General features: G+C 38.3%; 1 protein-coding gene across 6 annotated transcripts in view; it reads right to left on the reverse strand.

Annotated features, from left to right (window-relative positions):
• PIEZO2 (piezo type mechanosensitive ion channel component 2) overlaps positions 1–20,349 on the reverse strand; it is a 308,441-nt gene that overhangs the window by 160,473 nt on the left and 127,619 nt on the right. For 5 of the 6 annotated variants that reach the window (XM_082043956.1, XM_082043957.1, XM_082043955.1 and 2 more), the window contains exon 1: positions 7,476–7,525. Coding sequence is in view for 1 of the 6 variants with exons in the window: in XM_082043960.1 (XP_081900086.1) it covers positions 7,476–7,518 (43 nt within the window). In the remaining 5 variants the exon portion in view is untranslated. Of the gene's footprint in view, positions 1–7,475; positions 7,526–20,349 lie in introns of those variants that run through there. The other variant, XM_082043960.1, reaches the window with a different exon arrangement.

Consider the following 20,349-nt stretch of genomic DNA (forward strand, 5'->3'; position numbering starts at 1 on the left):
CAATTTTTATGCTGGCTTTCTCTGTAACTCAGACTTTTATTTCAAAGCCTCACTTTTTGTCAGAGCAGGGAAGAAAACTCACTTTAAAACAGAACCTCAGGCATGCAGTATATATCAAATGAAACTGAAAACACATTTCTTCCCCATTTCCCACACTATAAACAACATGAATACTTCAGCACACACATGCACATATTCCCAGTCCTGGACACCAAAAAGTAACAAAAGCAGGGAAGCTTTGAAAACTAAATTAAAGCAAATTAATCCTTGTCATATGTGAGGCCTGAGTGGGCACAGCAATGGAAAGGATAACAGAACATCAATTAATCTAATTTCTCTGATATGCAGCAATAAAAGGACAGTAAAGCTGTAAAGGAGAACCCTGTTGAAGTCAGGAGGAGCACTTGGGTGCTCAAAACTTAAGTACTTGCCTAAGTGCTTTGTGAGACATGAGACACAAACAGTCACATAGGCTACTATAGCTATTTTTTTCCAAAATGGTGAAAGAGGTGACTGGCAAGGTTCTCCCCACATCCTTCCAGGTGCATCACTGTAGTCATTTCTCCTCATCATCTTATACTCAAATTGTTTATTATCAAAACCAAAACAAAACAAAAACAAACACACAAAAACAATGAAAACAAACAACACACAAAAAAACCAAAACATTCAGATTGCACTGTTTCTTTTAAAATAACCTCTCGAGGATGGGACCCTGCAGCCTCTTTCAGCCTCTCGCTGAGACAATACTCACAAAATAATGTAAATGGGAGCCTTTCCCAAGAAAGGGATATAGGATTCAGCTGCATGTGAAGAAATTATGGCACATGTTATCAGGATCAGACTTCATATTTCAAACATATATTTATTCTTTTTACTAAATCACCAAGGAGTGTGGGGAGGAGTGAGGGATGCCACTATAGAAAACCATATGGTATGCAGACTTCCAAGCCAGAATTGTGCATAATAAATATTTATAGAATCCAGTGGTATTCTCTTCTTTCTGTTTATTCTTCTCATGTCACATAGAGAAACTGTGGCCAAGCACCAATATGCCAGCAAGTTACAAGCAATCTAAGCATGGGGGAAAAGAGGGAAAACAGATAGTCAGTGGGCTCCTAATTAGCAACCTAGACCTAGCAGGAGGTGCTTGGGAAGTGCCTCAGATGCATCTGGATTCCAGTGTTCACTGCCTGTCATGAGTGGTTTCGGAAATTGAGTTCTCAGTCCCTGCAAGGGATAGGGAAGATATACACAATATTCTTGGCTAGACTGAGCGAGGGCATGTGTGGAGCAGCTGCAAAAGCAGACATCCGTCTACTCTCGGAGTCCAACGTAGGAACAAAAATGCACCTCTCAGTGATGACAGCGAACTTGCTCCCAGCGTCTGCTGGGAAAGATGCGTCTCCGTGCCTCTCCATGTGGGGCTGCTGTGTTTGGTTTCCTTCAGACAAAAACAATGCAGATTGTCCTCTTTGTCATCTTGTGGCTGGAAGTAGCTAATGAAATACACAGAAGATCTGGAATATATCTTAATAGGTGCCAATCTGCTTATCCGGGGTCCAACCTGAGACAGCAATCTTTTCATCTTTACCTCTTTCCTTGACAGTCTTACTCCCTTCCCTGACCCTACCTCCTTTTCCTTCCTTTTCCTTGAGGTGTGAGAGTTAGCAATCCCCAACTACCATTTCATCCTTCAGAAGCAAAATCGGATTTAAAAAAAAAAAAAAAAAAAAAGTAACAAGCCCACAAGTTAATACACAGTATGTTACTAACAGGAGGAGCTTTCTCTGTTTATCACCCTCAGCATCACTTTTGCCAGAATCCAGGATGCTGTGTTTTGCACTTTTCAAATAGATGTTGCTGCTGTACAAATGGTGCAGGTGTATCATATTAGCATTACGTAGAGCAGAGTTCAGATACTTCTGCATATATAAATATGTAACTTCAAATTAAGAAATTTTTGCATACCACAAAAAATAACTACTATTTCAGAATCATTTTGAAGCTATCAACCAAAGAGAAGTTACATCTTCAGTATGGAAAGCTCAGGTTTTTATACAGATAATTACATTTTACTAAGAAACTGGTGCTCAAAAGCTCCTTTCTCTGTGTCACTGAAACAGCTATTTATTATGAAAAACATACTTATTGAATGTTGCCAAAAGTGTAATAACCACACATCTGTTATTCTTCAAATATATATTTTTTAAAATGATATTTACTTAACATATAATAACAGCTATTAAATCATTCTTAAGTCTGTTTTGTGGAACCATAATGTAAAGCATTACACACATGACAGAAACACCATGGGAACAAACAAATAGATGTGTTGTTAGTAGCTGAATAGTTACTAATTTCATTATAAATTACAACTCCGAAAAGAGTAGTACAAGGAAGACTAGAAGTCTGGAAACCGCACAGGACAGTGAGTTTTGAGAAGTCCAGCAGAGTTCATTGAAAGTTTTAAAATTATTAGATCTTTTCTAGGTCAACAAATACATAACAACAGAAGACTTTTCTGTAACCACTATTGCATCTACTAGACAAGAACATAAACTCCATCATCTGGTAGCTCAAATTAGAGAAATTTAGATTTTTAAAATAGTCCTTTTGCTTCTAATTTTCTGCAATGTGGTAGTGGCAGTTTCCCCAACACTGGCTGTGGGTCTTTCTAGGCTCTGCGCTGCAAGCCTCATCCCAGCTGTGAGCTGGAAAGATCCTACAGACATCATGACAGGAGAAGACCAGCTCAGTGACTGACCTGATCCTCCTTGCTTTTGAATTTTAACAAGCTCTGTGCATTAAGAGCTCTTTTTAATTGCCAGAGTAGCCAGGAAACAAGCACAGTCACTCTTACTTGTTCATAACTATTTCACTAAAGAGTCTGAGTGAGCAATTTCCACTCCATCCCACATGTGACTGAAGAAAATCTCGACCAGTGAGATGAACACCACCTTCTGAAACAGGTTGTTAGTCACATATGTAACAAAGCAGAACAGGGCTGACTGCTTTCCAGACATTTTCATGAATATGTGGGTGTCATCTAAACATGCACCAATAATGAAAAATAATCCCCAAGTTAACAGTGGCAAAAAAAATCATCCTATTTATTGACAAATCTACTTGCTTGGCTTATTAACGATTATTAAAGAAACCATGAAAGGTGAAAGTTTGCTTGACATGCAGGTATCCCACATACTAAGCAGTTTAAAGCATGTTTCTTGTAGGACAGCATAATACAAGTCAACATTTTTCATAGTTCTCCAGATTTCTCCAAAACTTTCTGTAGATAATGCAGTCAGGGACTGCAGTCGAGATCATCTTGGACAAAGGTGATGACTATGATAGTATTATATGTTAGAATTAGCTTACTTGTAACGTCTCAGAAAAAACGCAATTAATACCATAAAGGCTTTCATTTACTTCTCTCAAACCCACCTGTACTCTATTTAACTGAAAAGCTCTTAACCCCAGTCATTTCCTGCATGTAAAGCTACTTTATTCAAGCTCCAGCATTTTTAATTTCTCTCACACTGAAAAGCAGCATCCTCAGCTCACAAGAAGTGCTTACATAAAAGCCTCACAGTCCGATCCATTGATGCCTCTATGTTTTTCAGGATATGAAGACAACAGTAATGTAAACACTTCACTATTGCAGAATAAACATCATGTAACCATAAAGCAGTGATGACACAACCTGTATACTATCTGGGCTTCATTTTCTGCAAAGTAAACTGGGTGTCCACATCTCCTTCTGTCCCTCAATCCACTCTAAAACAGTCAGTTAAAAGGAACACTTTATATGAATTTTCCAGTTTTTAAGCAAAGGGATGCCTGCTGAAGAGAATAAGACTAGGGAAAGACCGTAGAGATAGATCTCCAGAATGATCTCTTAGGCTTGAAACACCTGTAGACCTGGGATTTCTACTTCTGTGACTGCAAGTGCACTTCCTGCATTGAAGTATTACATATATCAATGTGTACCCTGTTGTTTACTTTGGAAACTATTCCTTAAGGCACAAGAAATACTGTTCTTAAGCAATCACATACGATATTAAGTAAATATTGCTATATTTACTTAATTTAGTATTGCTATAAAGGAATTAAAACTGGACTTCATATATACGTTACTCACGGAACTTTTAGTTAAACAACTTGTTATTGCTGATACATTCACGTCATGCAAAAACTTGTGTTAAAAATACAGGCAAGATGATAAATATTATTATTTAAAAAAACCTTAAATCTTAATCATTCTACTGTCTAAAGAACTTTATTTTTATTGTTTTCTCTTTGCCTGTTCTCTGAAAAAGCTGATATGAGAACACATTTGCTTCTATGATTACAGTGAGCCAAGTACACTCAAATCTTCACCCCAGCCATGCTAACGTGCTGTGTCAATTAAAGTTACTCCAGTCTGACAGTCTCTCAGGGTGTAGAAGTGCCATGTGAAAGTCTTTCTTCTTTTCAAACTAGAATGGTACTAGTGGGACCTGCACAAGGATCTCTTCTACATATTTGCCTCCTCTCAGACAGGCTTCTCCACTGTAATTCAGTCTATTAAGAATTCTCTCTGTTTCATTTGGTACATACATTGCACTTACACAGGTATTGTGAGTTCTCCTTGTTGTTGGAAATTGCTTGCTAATACACCACAAATAGAACTTCTAATAAACTCAGATTTTAAAAAAAAAAATTACCCTTTCCTGTTGGCAGTTTCAAACCATAGGCCTGAGGTATCAGTTCATTCTAGCACTTCTCAAAACTAGTTTTTTCCATTCTGATGGAGACAAACAGCACCAGCAGGTGCTAATACATAATCTTAAGAGAAGAATGGGGTGATGAGTCAATACTTCATTGTAGTGCCCTTCAGACATTTATGATATCATGTTGAGTGAAATGCTCATCAAGAAATCAAATTAGATGTAACTTGAGAAAAAAGCACAACCTATTAAAAAGAACCCCCTCAATGCTATTAAACTTAGCAACTGAGAGTGTGTAACTCTAAGATCCAACTTTTTTGCAGTGCTGTTAAAAAAACTCTCTCTCTAAACAGACAACAACCAGTAAGGTGTCACCATTAAGGTATTTCTAGTCTGATTCTTGATTAAGCACTGCACCTTCTGAAGTTGTAGATGTTTATGAATCACAGTCCCTACTCTGATCCTGTAACAAAATGGAATCACAGTTTTCCTTTCAGTCAATTAATATTGTGCCTTATGCTATCTACATACAGGTTTAACAGAAACTAAAGATTAAGTAGTACGTTTCACTTTATGCTTGTTAAAATATTTTTTAAAACTTGTTAATATTGCTAATATTAAAAATTTGAGACAGAGACATTTTAAAATTAATTTTTATTAGAAAGTCATCCAGGATTATTAAATATTCACACTATGAAAGACTGGAATTTTCTGTTCAGGTTGCTTATATTACTAGGGCATTTTTAGCTCATGGAGCAGCAGGAAAGACATATTTTTATTTAGTGATCTGATTGAAGTCTTTAAATATTTCTTACTGGTGGGAAGCTGTGAAATGAAAATGCCCATGTTTCCTGAGGTCTTTTTTGTACAGCTACAAAATGGTAAGTATTCCATATCAGTCTGGACTTTGAAGTTGTGATAAAAAATATATCGCAACAAAATGGTTATTTTTGTAGGTTGTTTTTTTTTTTTTTTCCTGTTCAAAAATATTTGCAAAGTTTTTACAGGAATAATTCTACTGGTATCAAGATATTTACAATAGAAGTGAATTTGACCTCTCTATATTTTTTGGTGGAGGAAAAGTGGTTTTATTGTTCTGTAACATTTTACTCTTTAACTAACCCGAGTCTGTAAAGCTATAAAAGCAGAAAAGCTAAATTTCACCAAGACAGATTACTGTCACCTTGAAAAGTGATTTGCTTTTCCATGTTTCCTTTGAAGAACAAAAATAATATGTACCAACATTTACAGCAATATTTATGGCTGTGAGAATAATAATAAAACACAATCTTCCTATGCACTTCTATGTCTACTATCTTGAAAAGAGTACTGTCTTTCGGTTTTTGCAAATGTAATGTCTAACAGGGAAATTAACATATTTAGCTGAACAAGTAAACCAGGCTGAGGCTGTGTATACTCTCTCTGGATCATAACACAGATGCTTTCAAAATCATCTTTTAAAGAAAGATAATTACTAATCATTAGTAATCTCCTTAGACACTTCAAACAGATGTTCTTATAGACAGATGGCTGACCACCTTTCAGAGCATGTAAGTCTGCGGTACAACTCCTGAAGACCTGAAAACTATTAGAGGTAGCCTAATCCTTTCCACTGGATGCCACATTTCTAGGTGGAGATCAAACAAAGTCAACTATCCAGAAATATATTTCTTCAAGTGGTGGTATTCAAGCAGACTCCTTCTACAAAAAGATGATATAGAAGAAACCTTTTCATGTATTGCTGCTGAGATCTGAGAATGTTAATTACAGGTAGGAGTTAGGGTAATCAAACTTAAGCATCAGTCTTGTAACAGAAAATTATGTTTCGTTGTGACCTAAACTTTATGCAAGTTAAAGATCAGAAGAAAAATGCAGCTTGCTTTCTGTTTGTGAGAAAGGAAGCAAGTTATTAGTTTTCTGTTTCACATGATTAATATGGGTATTCATTATATTAACTTCAGAAAGCCTGATTGTCTGTAGGGCTTGCTGAGATGCCCCAGGCAGCAGGCACAGCATACACTTACGTAACATGAAGAGTAATCCTTCTTGACCAGTCAACACCAGCCCAAGCACACTGGTGTACAACTGCAAACCACTCTATCAAGGGAAAACAGCAAAACTTTATCCAAGTGTAGAGCATATTCTTCTGCTTACCATTTGTAGAAGAATAAACATGAGACTGAGCATTTGAATCTCAACACCAGATCACTCTTTACTGGGCTTGGCCTAGTTTAACTTCCAAGAGAGACGTATGTTTCTGGTATGATGACCTTGTGGTTAAGTTTGGCTGCAAGAAGTTCTTACACTTGAGAAATGCTGAATTCTGCATTTTCCTCTGATGCTAAATAGCTCTCTGACAGCTTTGGTCATTTTTCAACTTCATTTACTTTCGTCAACTAATATGGCACAGGTTAGAAGTTTCATGTAAAAAATAACGTGAGTGAGAGAAATATTTTCATTCATAAGCAGGACTTCTGCCCAAATAGTGTGTCACCTTTTTCAATATTATGCTATATAGTCACCAGCAAAAAACATTATGAGCCAAGTTCATGTGGTAAATATGTTGCTTCAGACTGACCGGGGAAAGAGAAAAGAACATAAAAGGAAAAGTTGAACATATACGTGCATGACACTGCATAACCTCCTCTCTAAATTTGAGGTCATAGGTATGTTTGATCAGCTAAAATAAATAATTCTGCAAACTTGCACATGCAGTTTTTCTTAGTTTTCTTTTTGCACTGGTAAAGAAACAAATTGATGACTTACCTTTCAAAACCAATCTGCCGTAATGTTTTCTCCCATGTTGAACCTATACAAAGAGGAGAAAAAACAAACACCCTCAGTAAAGAACCTTTACTGTATGAACACTTACTATTTTGTTTTCACTGTGCAGCTGGAATCTGTATAGCAAGGTGATTTTTCTACCCATACAGAAGTACTTGTAAGTAACATCTGTTTTCCCCAGAGTGAAGAACTGTTAAGAGAGGCTACCAGCAGGTGACATAACTGGGGGAGGTATCAGCCTATATAACTCCTTTACATTGCAAAGCAGCTGGTCACTGCTACAGTTCACTGCGATTCCAAGGGTGGTCTCCCCTCCTAGAGCAACGTGATCTGTACATGACTCCTGAAAGCGCTGAGCTGGCATCTCACATCACACACTCTCCACATTTCAGCTTTTCATTTTACTCTCATGTTCGCCTGATTCTTGCTGAAAGCTTTACAGCCCCTTCTGAAATCCAGCTCTTTTATTTTTAAGCAAAAGCACAAAGATGTATTTCTGCTTTATTGTTTAACCCTTCATACTCATACGAACAGCTGCAATGAGCTCTTTCTCAAAATAATCAAGGAATCAGCCCCACAAACTCAAGTGGACAGACCCATTCAAAGAATTGTCCTCAGTATTTCTGATGCACGTAATACAACTTTTACTAGATTTTCTCAAAAATACCCTCTCCACACCAGAAGCATTAGGTCATCAGTTTTTAGCTTCTGGTAGGTTTTTTTGCTTATTGACAGTCTCTTTCTTGCTACCATTATGTGGTCATTATAAATACAGACTACTACAAGCACAAATATCTCAAGTCATGCAGGTCTGCAAGGCAAATATGTGGGAGGACATGAAGCTGAGTCATATTTTGCTCTCTTTTTATGCTCCTGTGGGAAATTTAATAGGACTGTAAGAATGCAGTGCAATGTAAGAAACTACAGTCCTGTTCGTGCACTTCATTGTACTTAAACTGAAATCAGAGAAGTGACAGTAACTGCTGTTACTGATGCAGCCAGTCACCTAAAGGGAAATGTAAATTAGGAACAAACAGATTGCCTGTTAGTGACATCAGAGACAAGCAGCAACGTGGTCGAAAAGAAGTGAGAAAGAGAGGAAAGACATGAAGGAAAGCAACTTTGCTTTAAATCTGGAGAATTTCAGGATTAAATGCATATTGTGCAGCGAATGCTTATACAAAGACCATAATAAAATCATGGCTTATACAGTTTCCACTGACAATCCAAGTCCTACTTGCCAAATTATTGAGGGAAAAGTAGTGACATGACATTATCAGTCAGAAAAAATCTCTGTAGATGTATATCTTATCATTATTACCTTTCCATTCTGTTAAAGATATCAGCTCAGAAATCTATGACATGTCCTGTTTTTAATATGCAACATGTTAAATATTCGAGTAAGACTTAGTAGATGCTTTTCATCCTTGAATTTGAGACACTTAATGCAGATCTAGATAAGAATCTGAAGACTTAACTTCTAAAAAGTTTTGGATTTGTGGGTTTGGTTTTTGTTTTGTTTTTTAAACCTAGCAACAGAATTCTACTCAATTGACTAAACTTTCCAGTTTAGCCCGAGAAGAATGTGGTAAATTTCTAAAGCTATTATATATTTTTTCTGAACAATTTTATCTAGTATCTGTCTGGTTTACCAATCACAGACTGGGAAATAAAAACTGAAATTAATAAACCCCAAAAAGTTAATTTACTTATAGGCCTATGTTGTCTAGGGCTCCCTGCACAGTTCTTAATTGGACAGCCAAAGAATTAAGCTAACATGGGCCTAGAGAAAATAAATTCCTTAGTTTTTTAGAAAGAGGAAAAGAAACTGCATTAAAGCATCTGCTTCTAAAATCAACCACAGTCTGACATTTCAGTCCATGCAAGAAAGATTTGGGTTGGCTAAGGGGTAGGTTCACATCCAGGTCCAAACTTGGTCAGTAAGCAACTTCACTATAGTTTTCTGGAACCTCTTCTTCATTCGTCTTCTCACTGTCAGTCACTTCAAACTTCAGTCACACACATATTCTCAGCGAAAGACTCTGAAAACCTTTTCTACTAATAGTTTAGGGCAATTGACACAAAGCTTTTCTGTTCAGGTCTATTAAAGTTAAAGCCAGTGATAAATGCAAAAACACTTTTGATTGTCTGAATTCAGTCCAAAGCAGGCAGGGACTTCAGGCCCATATCCAGCAGAGTACACAGTGATAAGAGGTTTAAAAACTGAGGTGGATAAAACTCTGTCTTCACATTATGGAAAACAATGAGTCAAATTCTGTTCTGGAATAACTGAACAATGTACATTGCTTGATCAGTACAGGGAGCTTCTACCATGGCACCTGTATTTGCCTGAGGTGAGGCAAGACTGCTGCCTGCACAACTACCTACACGCAATACCATTCGTCAACACTAAGTTCATATTTTATAAAAAGAAGTCCTCTAAAGATATCTCTAAAGCAGGACAACAAAAATTCTATCATCACACATTTATTTCAAACAAAAGTGAAAACCAAAAATCATGTGTAGCACAATAAATCATCAATATTTCATCGAGATGAATAAAGAACCATTCCATTAACATCTTCTGTTATGAGTTATCCCCCAAACCCACCAGGTTCTGCGCACCCCTGGAGTATAACTGGTTTCACGCAGCACTGATAAATCAAGTCATTGCTAAAAAGTTGACTGTGCGACTCCACAGGTAAATGCAGGGCAGACATAAGCAATTCTCCGTATACTTTATGCAATGCCGCTGGCTCTGAAAGCGTATTCAACAGTTTTTGAAGTCTGAAGATTTGAAGAGTGTTGAAGAAAAGAAATCTCAATAGTACTTCTTAAAGCACAGACTAGTCTGACATCTTTAGCCAGTGTTTCTATGCTTTCCACTGTTGTGTATAATAGTGGTATGAATTTTTCACCCCATGATTGGCTACGCTTCAGTTGTATGATATATAGAGAGTCCTACAGAAGAGACAGAGAGAGAGGGAGAGGAAAAAAGGCAAAAGAGAAAAGGGAATTGGGTCTCTACTGGTTTGAAATCATCTTTTGGCCTCAGCTGGCTAGCAAAATGCTCTTTGAAACACATATGACTCCTCTGAAGAAAAGTCTGCCAAGAACACAACTAACATTTCATATTAAAAAAATATACATCTTTTTTATGGAGTCTTATTTTAAAATGTTTATGATCTAAACATTCTGTTTCAAGATTTGCCAGTTCCATTCTCAATAGTATCAACTTCTACGCTGCACTAACAGCCAAAAGTAAATATCCTGAGGTAACAGCAGCGCTAAGAAGAATAACGCTGTTAAAAGTTTAGAAAACTTATTCTTTTATTTAAACTTTACCCAGTGCTTCCAAAACATTCAACAAGATTTAAGTCACGTAACTCTCATTAAAATCAAAACAGGAGTTTTTCACGAATTAAAGACTTGATCCTGCTCCCAAAGAAATCAATAGGAATTTGGCTATTCAATTCAGTCTTTCTCTCTGCTGGGACTGTGGAAAACATTCACCTGTTGACTTTCGGAATCAATCCACCGCTACACTTCAGTTGCTAAGTTAATTTGGCTTCTCTTTGCTTTCTGTTTTTTACCACCATGTCAAAAATACCAAAACTGTTTATAAGAATGCCTTAATTTGGTATGCATGTAATTAAGCTTTTGTTCCAAATATTTGCTCCAGAGTGCCTGACTATTCCCATCTGTTTCAAAGATTCTGTTTCACATTAACAGTACCAGCTTTAAAAGTCTTCAAAAAGATGAAGCATAATGTACTTCCAGAATTACTACTCACATTTAATAAGGAACAATGCTGCAATGTACATAATGCTCACATATGCACTCAATGAAATCCTAGCATAAGAATGACAGTATGAGAATATGAGATCTAACAAGATTAAATGAAAACCATACTTTTGAAAAGGAAAGTTGTCTTCTTTGACAGGTAGGTTTTCATTTATATGGCAGTTTCCATATTTGGTTTGGTTTGGTTACAACTCTCTGCTTACTGTGAACTTAGTATGAATGAGAGAACTCATAATCCACTGCCAGGCTGTTTACCTTTGTGAATTGTGAAGTCGTCTTGCTGCTGAAATACAGTGGTAGGCATAGGAAAAACACAGAGTAACATATGAGCCTGACCAACCTAGTGGCCTTCTACGATGGAGTAACTACACCAGTGGACAAAGGAAGAGCTATGAATGTCATCTATCTGTACTTCTGTAAAGCCTCTGACACGGTCCCCCACAACATCCTTCTCTCTAAATTGAAGAGGTATGGAGTTGATGGGTGGACTGTCTGGTGGATGAGGAACTGGCTGGATCATTGCACCAAGAGGGTAGTGGTCAATGGCAAAATGTCTGGATGGAGACTGGTAACAAGTGATGTCGCTCAGGGGACCAGTACTGTTTAATATTTTCATCAGTGACATAGGCAGTGGGATCGAGTGCACTCTCAGCAAGTTTGCAGATGACACCGGGCTGAGTGGTGCAGCTGACATGCCTGAGGGACTGAATGCCATACAGAAGGACCATGACAGGCTCGAGAAGTAGCCCATGCAAACCTCATGAGGTTCAACAAGGCAAAGTACAAGGTCCTGCACCTGGGTCAGGGCATCCTCCAGTATCAATACAGGCTGAAGATGAAGGGATTGAGAGCAGCCCCGCAGAGAAGGACCTGGGGGTGCTGGTGGATGAAAGATTGGACCTGAGCTGGCAACGTGCGCTTACAGCCCAGAAGGCAAATCGTACCTTGGGCTGCATCAAAATCAGCGTGACCAGCAGGTCAAGGGAGATGATTCTGCCTCTCTATTCTGCTTTGCTGAGACCCCACCTGGAGTCCTGTGTCCAGCTCTGGAGCCCTCAGCACAGGAAATACATCGACCTGTTGGAGAGGGGCCAGAGGAGGCCAGAAAAATGATCAGAGGGCTGGAACAGCTCTGCTGTGAGGACAGACTGAGAGTTGGGGGTGTTCAGCCTGGAGAAAAGAAGGTTCTGGGGAGACCTTATTGCGACCTTTCAGTACTTCAAAGGAGCCTATAACAAAGATGGGGATAGACTTTTTAGCAGGTCCTGTTGCAACAGGACAAGGGGTAACGGTTTTAAACTAAAAGAGCGGAGATTGAAACTAGACATGAGGAAGAAATTTTTTACAATGAGGATGGTAAAATAGTGGAACAGATTGCCTAGAGAGTTGGTAGATGCCCCATCCCTGGAGACATTCAGAGGCAGGTTGGACGGGGCTCTGAGCAATTTGATCTAGTTGAAGATGCCCCTGCTGCTCATGGCAGGGAGTTGGACTAGATGACCTTCAAAGGTCTCTTCCAACCCAAACTATTCTACAATTTTACAATATTGGATAAGTGTTTCTCAGCCATTCATAGAGGCTGCACAACCATTCACTTTGAGCCATATCATGCCGTATCTTCCAGTAAAGCAGAGGTCTGTAGCTGTTCAGGGAGAAGTCTGGCATGCACTGTAAATGCACGGCCTCCTATACCAACAACAAAACCATAACACACTTTCACATATTCAAGAGACAAAAAATAATGATACAAAATGAAACAGAATACTCCAGAAACTGAAAGAAACATTTTGTTAAACCTTTCCATTGCAGGTGCCATTTCTCAACTCTGTTTCTCAAACAACTTAGCCCAGCTGGACTAGTCCTTAAAAACTCTCAACAAACTGGATCAGGACACTGGCATGTCCTGCTAGAGTTTTTCTCTCAGGATATATATATGTACCATATAAACCATTTGAGGTTTTGCAGTCTGCTTTCAATGGATTGGGGAACACTGCTCTGCTGTATATTCTTCTTTATCCCCTTAGTACTTACTAATCAGTTACTAACCAGTACTACTAACTAGCTGAGATATACACAACTGCAATTGATAAAAGCTGTGGTGTGTGGCACATGTGGTTTCAGCAGCTTCATATATTATTAATAGTCTTTCTAGTTGCTTTTTCCCAGTAGAAAACTTCTATCTTCTCCCAAACAAACAAACAAACAAACAAAAAAAAAAAGTTTTCTCAGAAATCCTACTTTTTTTTTTTCTTTTTAATCAAAATAGAACCCTTGGTTTTATGAAACAGACTATTAGTTTTGACTACAAAAACACATGTGGCGTAGGAAAGAACATTTTCTTACTTGGTCCACAGTACCAGAGAGATATTATCAGCACTTACCTCTATATTGGCTACCCAATAACTAGTTACATACAACACACCTCTTACAGAAATTATTATTTCTCTCACCTGAAGCAGTATCAGATAATTCTGCTTTAGCATTTAGCATCTCTCTGTCGATTTTGAGAAATAAATCCCTTACACTTCCTGTTACTTTGACTCAAACTACCTAGGCTGCATCCTGCACCCATTACTTTGTATTTCGACCACCGCAGTGTATCATCTGGGAAAATGACACAACCTTCTTTTAAAACGACATCTCTTAATATGGCATATTACTACTCTGCTGTGTACATGCTGGTGTTTTATTTCAGATCAGGAGAGTATTTCTTGAGCAAATATCTTGCCGTTCTTTAGTTTGCATGACAGAGTGACCTCCCTGGATTCCTTTCACATGAGACTAAACCGCACCCCAAGGACACAACCGTTGTGTTTCAACCACTAATGGGCCTTTGGTCCGCATAACCAGACCAGAGCTAATCCACAGTAAACCCCACTCAAAACATGGATGGCGGAGCAGCCAGGGACTACACACCAACTGCTTCACTCCTGTCATGCTGCGCTGCTTGCTAAGGCAGACGCAGCTCACCCTACCACTCCCGCTCCCAGTCCTGGAGTGCCCACAGAAAAGCTTTCCAGGTACAGTCCCCTCAATGGATGAAGGGGCAGGTCAGGGCGCTCACCTGTAGGATTGTTTTCTGGGATGTATCCCATCTGCTACAGCGAGCAGGAGCCTTTCTGCTGCCCTGCTGTACATGCGAGGACGGGATATGTTGGACGTGTTGGATGGGATGCTCAGCACAGCCACACTCCCCACAAAACCCAGGGAGCCAACTCTATAAAGCACAACAGCAGATTTTCTCTTTTTGCCTCTTCTTTTTTTTTTTTTCCATTTCACTCCTGCTATTATATACTTCATATGCAATTCCAATTAGCTGAGCAATAGGTATTCCTTTTACATTGCTCACCCCCATTTACCTTCTGCAATTTCTTACAGATGTCAATAAACAGCATAGTAAACATCAATCCATTATTTTCATTTTTCTAGATCCAAATCAGTTTATATTCAAGCAGTTTTCAAATACAACCTCTCCCAAGTTCACATCCATCACAGAATTTAGTTACTTCACATCCAGTTAGCATTTAGCACATAAATTCAATGTGAATTAGAGTTTAACAACTTATGTTCTGGTCTTAAAATTATTACATAACACTAAGAGCAAATTAACATACAGTACTTCATCCCCTTTTTCCAGATTTCTGCAGAACAACATTAATTGCAATATAGTACAATAACTGGTTTTAGAAGTTTCTCCAATTAGGTGATTTACAGTATCAATTTCATTTTTAAAACAACTTCTCAAGCAGAATGTATAAGGGAAAATCTGGGCTGTTATGGTGTGCTATGCACACTGAAGAGACTAAAACCACCAGCAAAACAGAAGCAGAGGGCCAGTGGTGTAGGGTACTGGCTACATGAAGAAAGTGATTGCTGAATCCATACCAAGAAAGCGGTCACACCAAAACCAAAGACCAGATGTTGCAAGTCTTCACTTGCTTTCCACTCATACCAGCTTTCAACTGATTTTTGACTGAATAAAGAATGCAAATTTGATCCCTACATGATAATGTCATGGGAAAGATTTATTGTGTATTTTCTCCTGTAAGGAAAATATTAAATTATTATCCCAAGATACAAAAATTGCTTTCCTATTAAAAAAGAAATCTTGTCTCATTCCATGTTAACCAGAATAATAATAACATAACCACAATCATAATAACACTATTTCTCCTCAAAGGAAATTCTAACGAATTGGAACTTTTACTAATAAAAATGATCAGACTAGGAATACAGAGTAAAGTGCAATAGTACTGACACTACATCTGTGTGAGTGCACAGAGATGCATATTGCCTTAAAATGAGTATTAAGAAGACAACAGCTATGGTAAAGCGATTAACGGCTGTAGCTGGCAGTTGCCTCTTCCAGTCTGCAGGTTCCCTGGCGACTCTGGGAGCCCAAAAAGGACAGCAAAGCTCCCACAGATGAGGAGGAACCCTAAAAGAGCTGTTCCACAGGCCTAATCCATATTCATAGTTTTGATTAACACCAGAATTGGGAGGTTGGGGGAGGATTGGTTTTAAAATCGGTCAGTTAACTTAAGGTAGATAGCACGATGTGAAATCTGTACTTTGATAGTTTGTTCAAAATGGAAACAAGGAGCAATAAGGAATAGTTTAAAAAAAAAAAAACAAGCACCCTGTTACTGAGTAATGTAAACAACAGCTCTTATTTCTGCCTCAGTAGTAAACTACTAAGGTGAAGTATTCTGTGGATAATTCATTTGGGAAGAATGGGAGAAGAGGAAGAAAAAGTTTCAGAATTTAAAACATTAAATGGGACACAGCTTGTTTTAAATGTGAAATTTATGTTTTTTATATGAGAATCACACACATCATTTTCTATGTGAAGATGACTCACTAATTAAACAGCAAGTTAAAAGATATGTGGAAGAAATACTAACTTGGAAAAATAACACTTGGGAAAGTACTTTCTACATTTGTTCTTCCATGCCAGGTTTGTTTAAAATGATAAGCAGGTTCAAAAGCCAATTTAAATTTGCTGAATTGCTTGACTTGCTTTTTTAATCAGCTTTTTCACAAGGATGACGGGTTCCATAGTTTTTATAAGAATAATTACTTATTTTGTTTGCTTAGATATAGTTTATCAAAAACACTTAGAGGCATGCTTCCCCTGGAACACAGACATGCTTAAAACCACTCTTATTTTAACCTCATTTCATTTCAAATTTGTTTCTTGAACAAGGCAGCAAAACAGCAAAACCCACAGCACTAGAAAATCTTTCAGGAATGTGTTTCAGATGAAATCTGAGATAGCTAGCTAATGGAAAGCTTTGTTGTTGTTGTTTAATCTATTATTTATCTATTTGTTTGCTCTAATGGTTGGTTGGTGGTTTTTTTTACCCAGATTTCCAAGGACACTGGAGATCATAATTAATTTTGGTGACTTTTTACTTTTGTTTTTGAAAGAGACCTGCTCCCCTTTCCCCAAGACACTAGACCACTTCAGGGTGAGGAAAAGGACTTTACACACTGTACAAAGTAGAACTTCATAGGTCACCAGCACAGCATCACACTGCAAGAGTAAAGCAGGAAAGAATCAGATGGTCCACAGATATAACCAATCTCTTTTTTTTTTACAGCAGAAATGGGGGTAAGAGCTCTGAGAAGCAGCATTGAAGGAAGGTGAGATCTCCTGCCATTGCCGTGAGGGACGTCAACTTCAAGTCAGAGAGGCACTGAGTTGAAGAGTATCAAAGTTCTGCTCCAAATCTTCTGAAAGGAGGCCAACTAATAACTAAATGGGCCTTCTTTCAAACTGGCTTTGCTTTTCAAATTAAAAGCAAAAGAACTTACAGAAAACTTGTAGTAAGTTTTATTTTTCATAAAGCCAAAGAAAATGAGATTTTTCTCCATTTTTGTTGGCAGAGAAATTCTCTCCTCTCCCATCCCAACCAACACTGCTCTGTCTGCTAAATAGTATCTTAGAGGCAAAGTTTTCGCTTCAGAATGTAACTGACGGGCATCCTTCCAATTCCAGAGCTACCCTCTGCTTAGTTTTATTGTAACATAATATACTGTCATGAATAATAATGTCGACCTAGTTTCCTGCAATGATGAATGTGTGTAGTGTGCCAGTGCAAGGAATTTGCTTTTCATCATCTTATTTTCTCTTTTTGTCTCATCAGAAGAAAGAGAAGTGGACAAACTTTTCTTCCCAAATTCTGCAGCACAACCATATGGAAAATGGGGAGTTAAATAAAAAGTATGTCTTCAGTAGCACTTACACAATATGAGAAATTATGGACAAGAGAAATAAGGGTAGGAAAGCAGGATATCTTGCCCAGAAACAGGAGGAGCATTAAGATGACAGAAAACCAGCATTTCAGCAGTGGTATCTTTGACTCCACTAACATTTTGTAATGCATGCCTTTTCCTTTAAATTGTTTTTAAAATTGTTTTTAACATAGCTTTTTCTAAAGATAATAAAGAACCATTTCATTCACATTAGTTACCTCATAGATTAAGAAAACACTCGCATAGTATGACAAAGACAGCAACTCATTGTTGGTCAGTCTGAGGACCTGCCCATATTCAAATTTTTCAGCAAAAAAAAAAAAAAACAGATTGTTTCAGTGGCAAAAAAGAAACTAGATACAAAGACATGAAGAGACACGTGAAGGATGATATCCAGAATAAACCTCAGAAAACTGGCTTGAGGTGTGCACAACCTTTGCACGCCACCTTCCACAGTAGCAGAAAGCAGCACTTTCAGACTCTCCTGCTTGCATACCCCCAACTGAAGGCAGCAGTGACTGCATGGGGCAGCAGGACACTCGGGGCATGAATGCTGACCCACTCCCAGAGATCTCTTCAGAAAAGAAATCTGGATGCTCCTATGGGCAGCAGTGTGAAGTGGGAACACAGACTCAAACAACTGAGCAGAGGAAAATGCTTCCAACAGATGTTATTTTTCCTCCCTAGTAAATATAAAGATGCCTTATCTAGCTGAGCTGACAAGTATAAACATGTATGCACTGAACAAAGGGTTTCTTTTGTTTTCATTTTCTTTGTCTTTGCAGAGCTTACAATTCTGTGATCTCACCCAAATTTTCCCAAAGCTCTAGTCTGTGAGAAGAGAAAGGGCAAAGCTCTCCGGCCTTCCAGCTCCCATTCCTCTCAATCAAGAGACAGCCGACTGTGTAGCTATTGAGCTGCTCACGAAAAATGGAACAGGCAAAAGAACTGGGGAAAACAGAAGATGGTGGGGTGCTAGTCACAGACTCAGCTCAATCCTTCCTTTCTAGACACGGGTGTTTCTAAAACACTGCTGCCAGTCTTGGGTAAGGGGCCCACAGAGACAACGAGGTGGCAAAGAGGAGTTTAGGCAACTCAGACTGCTGAGATGCATCAAGAGCAGAGAGACTCCCCGCTCACCCCCACTTCTTGCTCCCAAGTCACAAGTACACAAATTTTGATGCCCCTGCAAAGCCAGGAGAGACCAGAGTCACAGGCTTTTGCCTCCTGCGACTTGTTCCCCTGCACATCTGGAACATCTGCTGGATTTCACTACCTCTGGCAGGGAACAAGACCTACAGCTTAACGTTACTGATCTGTGCTCATGCCCCGTGAAACAGCCATGGTTGAGCCACTCGAAGTGCTCAGACAGATTTCACAGGCATCCAGCGCCATGTGATTGCGTTCAGTTTTGTCTATAACAAGATAGCAGGATTACAACCAGTGTGCTATAGCACTTAATTAGTTTTCATTAGGATGCCACAAATAGTATGAGCACTGTCAACAATTTAAAGAAACCAATGGGTTGCCTGATCACTCTGATTTTCAAAAGCACTCCATGCTCTTTGACTTGCATGCTTCAAATAGTTTACAAATAGTTCGCTCTTTCTACAGTTTCATGCTTAATTAGGAGTATTAAGAATAATTTCTCCCCATTTAGTTTTTCTGGCTAAATCTAAGTCCAAAAATCAGCAAAAGCACTGAAACTTTTGCCATGCTTGTAAGTTATTAGATGACAAGAGTATTCTCACACTTACTTAAAGTGTGCTTATTTTGTCCTCACTGGAATGTGTTTTATTTAAGCACTTCATTAGGGTATTAACAGAGTCATACCTTTTGAGTAAATACTGAAGAGGATGATGAGTGGCAATAATTTCTTACTCAGCAGGGATTTTCATGTTACAGAAATCATTAGCCATTTAGACGTGTGACTCTCAAACGCATTTTTAAATCAGGTATTTTATTTACTCACATGCTGCTTCGTTACCTTTAGAGGTAATCTTACATCAGGTCTAATAGAAAAGGGACAAAGAGCATACTGTATTGTTTGCTTCCCTTCAAAGATACATGGCCAACAACAGCAACCCTTCAAAATTAGCACCAGTTGGCAAGTTATCCCAGTCCAAGCAGAGGAGGTCCCACAGTGGGATCAGTATACCAGGTGATGGGGCAGAGGTGCATTCAGTGCCCTTAGAGAATAAGGAGTTTATAAAGCATCTTCATGGGTTAAAAAACATACTGGAAACATCCTTGCTCTGCTCAAAATAAGACACACCAAAAATTCTGCAGTTCAAGACAACCTGTATGAAGGGTATTGGCACAATTTCCAAAGCCATTTGTCTCATCCCAGACTTTCCTCTGTATCCATTTCAGAAAACTACTCATACTGAATATACAAATCAGGGCATCTTGGTCACATTTTCTGCAGGGCGTAAAGCCTGTCAAAATTTCTTGTCTTTGCCAGCTGGAATGCGTTGAGTATAGTTTATGCGGTTGCAAATGTGAGTTATTCACAGCAGTGGGGGACACCGCACCCACTACAGGCGGAAAGAGAAGTAAAGAAATGGAGGAGAGAAAAAATCCATTTGATAGAAATATAAACTGAAAGATATAAAAATGATAAATTTCTAACAAAGAACCAGTCATGCATAAGAACATTTATTTAGATTGGAAAGTTATGTAAATGCCAAATTCTGTACTCTATCATTAACCTAAACTTAATTTAATTACCTTTTATCTGGAGTGATTTCTTTAAAGACCATTTGTATGAGAAAATTAAAAAAAAAAAAAAAAA

Source organism: Streptopelia decaocto (assembly GCF_964273445.1).
Source record: "Streptopelia decaocto genome assembly, chromosome: 2".
Lineage (NCBI taxonomy): Eukaryota > Metazoa > Chordata > Aves > Columbiformes > Columbidae > Streptopelia > Streptopelia decaocto.